The following is a 1,063-nucleotide window of genomic DNA, read 5'->3' on the forward strand; positions in this document are numbered from 1 at the left end:
TACCCGCTCCCCCTCCCTCTCCAAAGGTCAGCAGTCATCTCTATAAGGTCCCGCTGTAGAGCTGAGCGGCCGGCCCGGTATTCTGACACGGCGGCAGTGGAAATACCGAACCGGCCGCTCCATATTCGCTCCATAAGACGCACTGACATTTTCCCCCCTTTTTTGGGGGGAAAAAAGTGCGTCTTATGGAGCGAAAAATACGGTATGTGCCACTTTGTGTTGGTCTATCACATAAAATACCAATCAGACACATTTACATTTTTGGTTGGAACATAACAAAATGTGGAAAATTTCAAGAGATATGAATACTTTTTCAAGGCACTGTGTATAAGTGGACCACCACTTCTGAAAGCTATCAATAACATCAGTTACTTTTCACTTCTTGCACTATAAAAGACCAGCAATGGAGAACTGTGGTAACATCTTGATTGTGTTACAGGCTGCAGTAGACATCCCTCAATACATTGGGATAAATTTGCTGGTTGAAGGAGCCATGGTGAAAAATCCACGTGTCCCTCTTCCAAGACAACCCACTAACCTTGTCAACCCAGGCATGACTCACCTGATCAACCACCAAAGATCTCTCTCCATGGTGCAAGCCAAGGTGTCAACAGCAACAAGCTTTGTTGGGCCTCATGATACCACCAGACACCCACCCGCCATCCCATATTCAACATTCAAAGCAAATTATCGTACCAAAACACTGCACACCTTGAACAGGGCAAAAACCACAGTCATAGATAAAGAAAACAAAGCAACGACAGAAGCTCGGTGCGGATCAGAGAGCGTAGAGTTGGTCAGGCTTTCTGAGAAGTTTGGTGTTGATCACAAGAACACAAAATCGCTCATGCAAGGAGTAAGCACAGCAAAAGTCATACAGCTTCACCAACGTTTGCTTGCCACTCCTAAGCTGTGTGTTTCGGAAAAGCCTTCTTTAACAAAACACCTGATTGGGCAGAAAGATGCATCACGTTTGGATCTGAAGATTACAAGCCTTGACTCAGGAGAAATACAGCTTCTTAAGAGGGTGACGAGGGCAGGTAAAGAGATCTGTCATTTATAA

The 1,063-nt window shown here is 45.1% G+C and overlaps 1 protein-coding gene across 1 annotated transcript; it reads left to right on the forward strand.

The window, feature by feature from the left end:
• The first annotated feature begins 403 nt into the window (after positions 1–403).
• On the forward strand, positions 404–1,063 carry LOC149461186 (tubulin tyrosine ligase 3-like). The gene has a single exon (XM_089678806.1). The coding sequence runs from the start codon at positions 404–406 to the stop codon at positions 1,061–1,063; it is 660 nt and encodes a 219-aa protein (XP_089534932.1).

The sequence above is a fragment of the Staurois parvus genome, unplaced genomic scaffold (genome assembly GCF_062004578.1).
Source record: "Staurois parvus isolate SC_StPar_1 unplaced genomic scaffold, SC_StPar_1.0 ptg000209l, whole genome shotgun sequence".
Lineage (NCBI taxonomy): Eukaryota > Metazoa > Chordata > Amphibia > Anura > Ranidae > Staurois > Staurois parvus.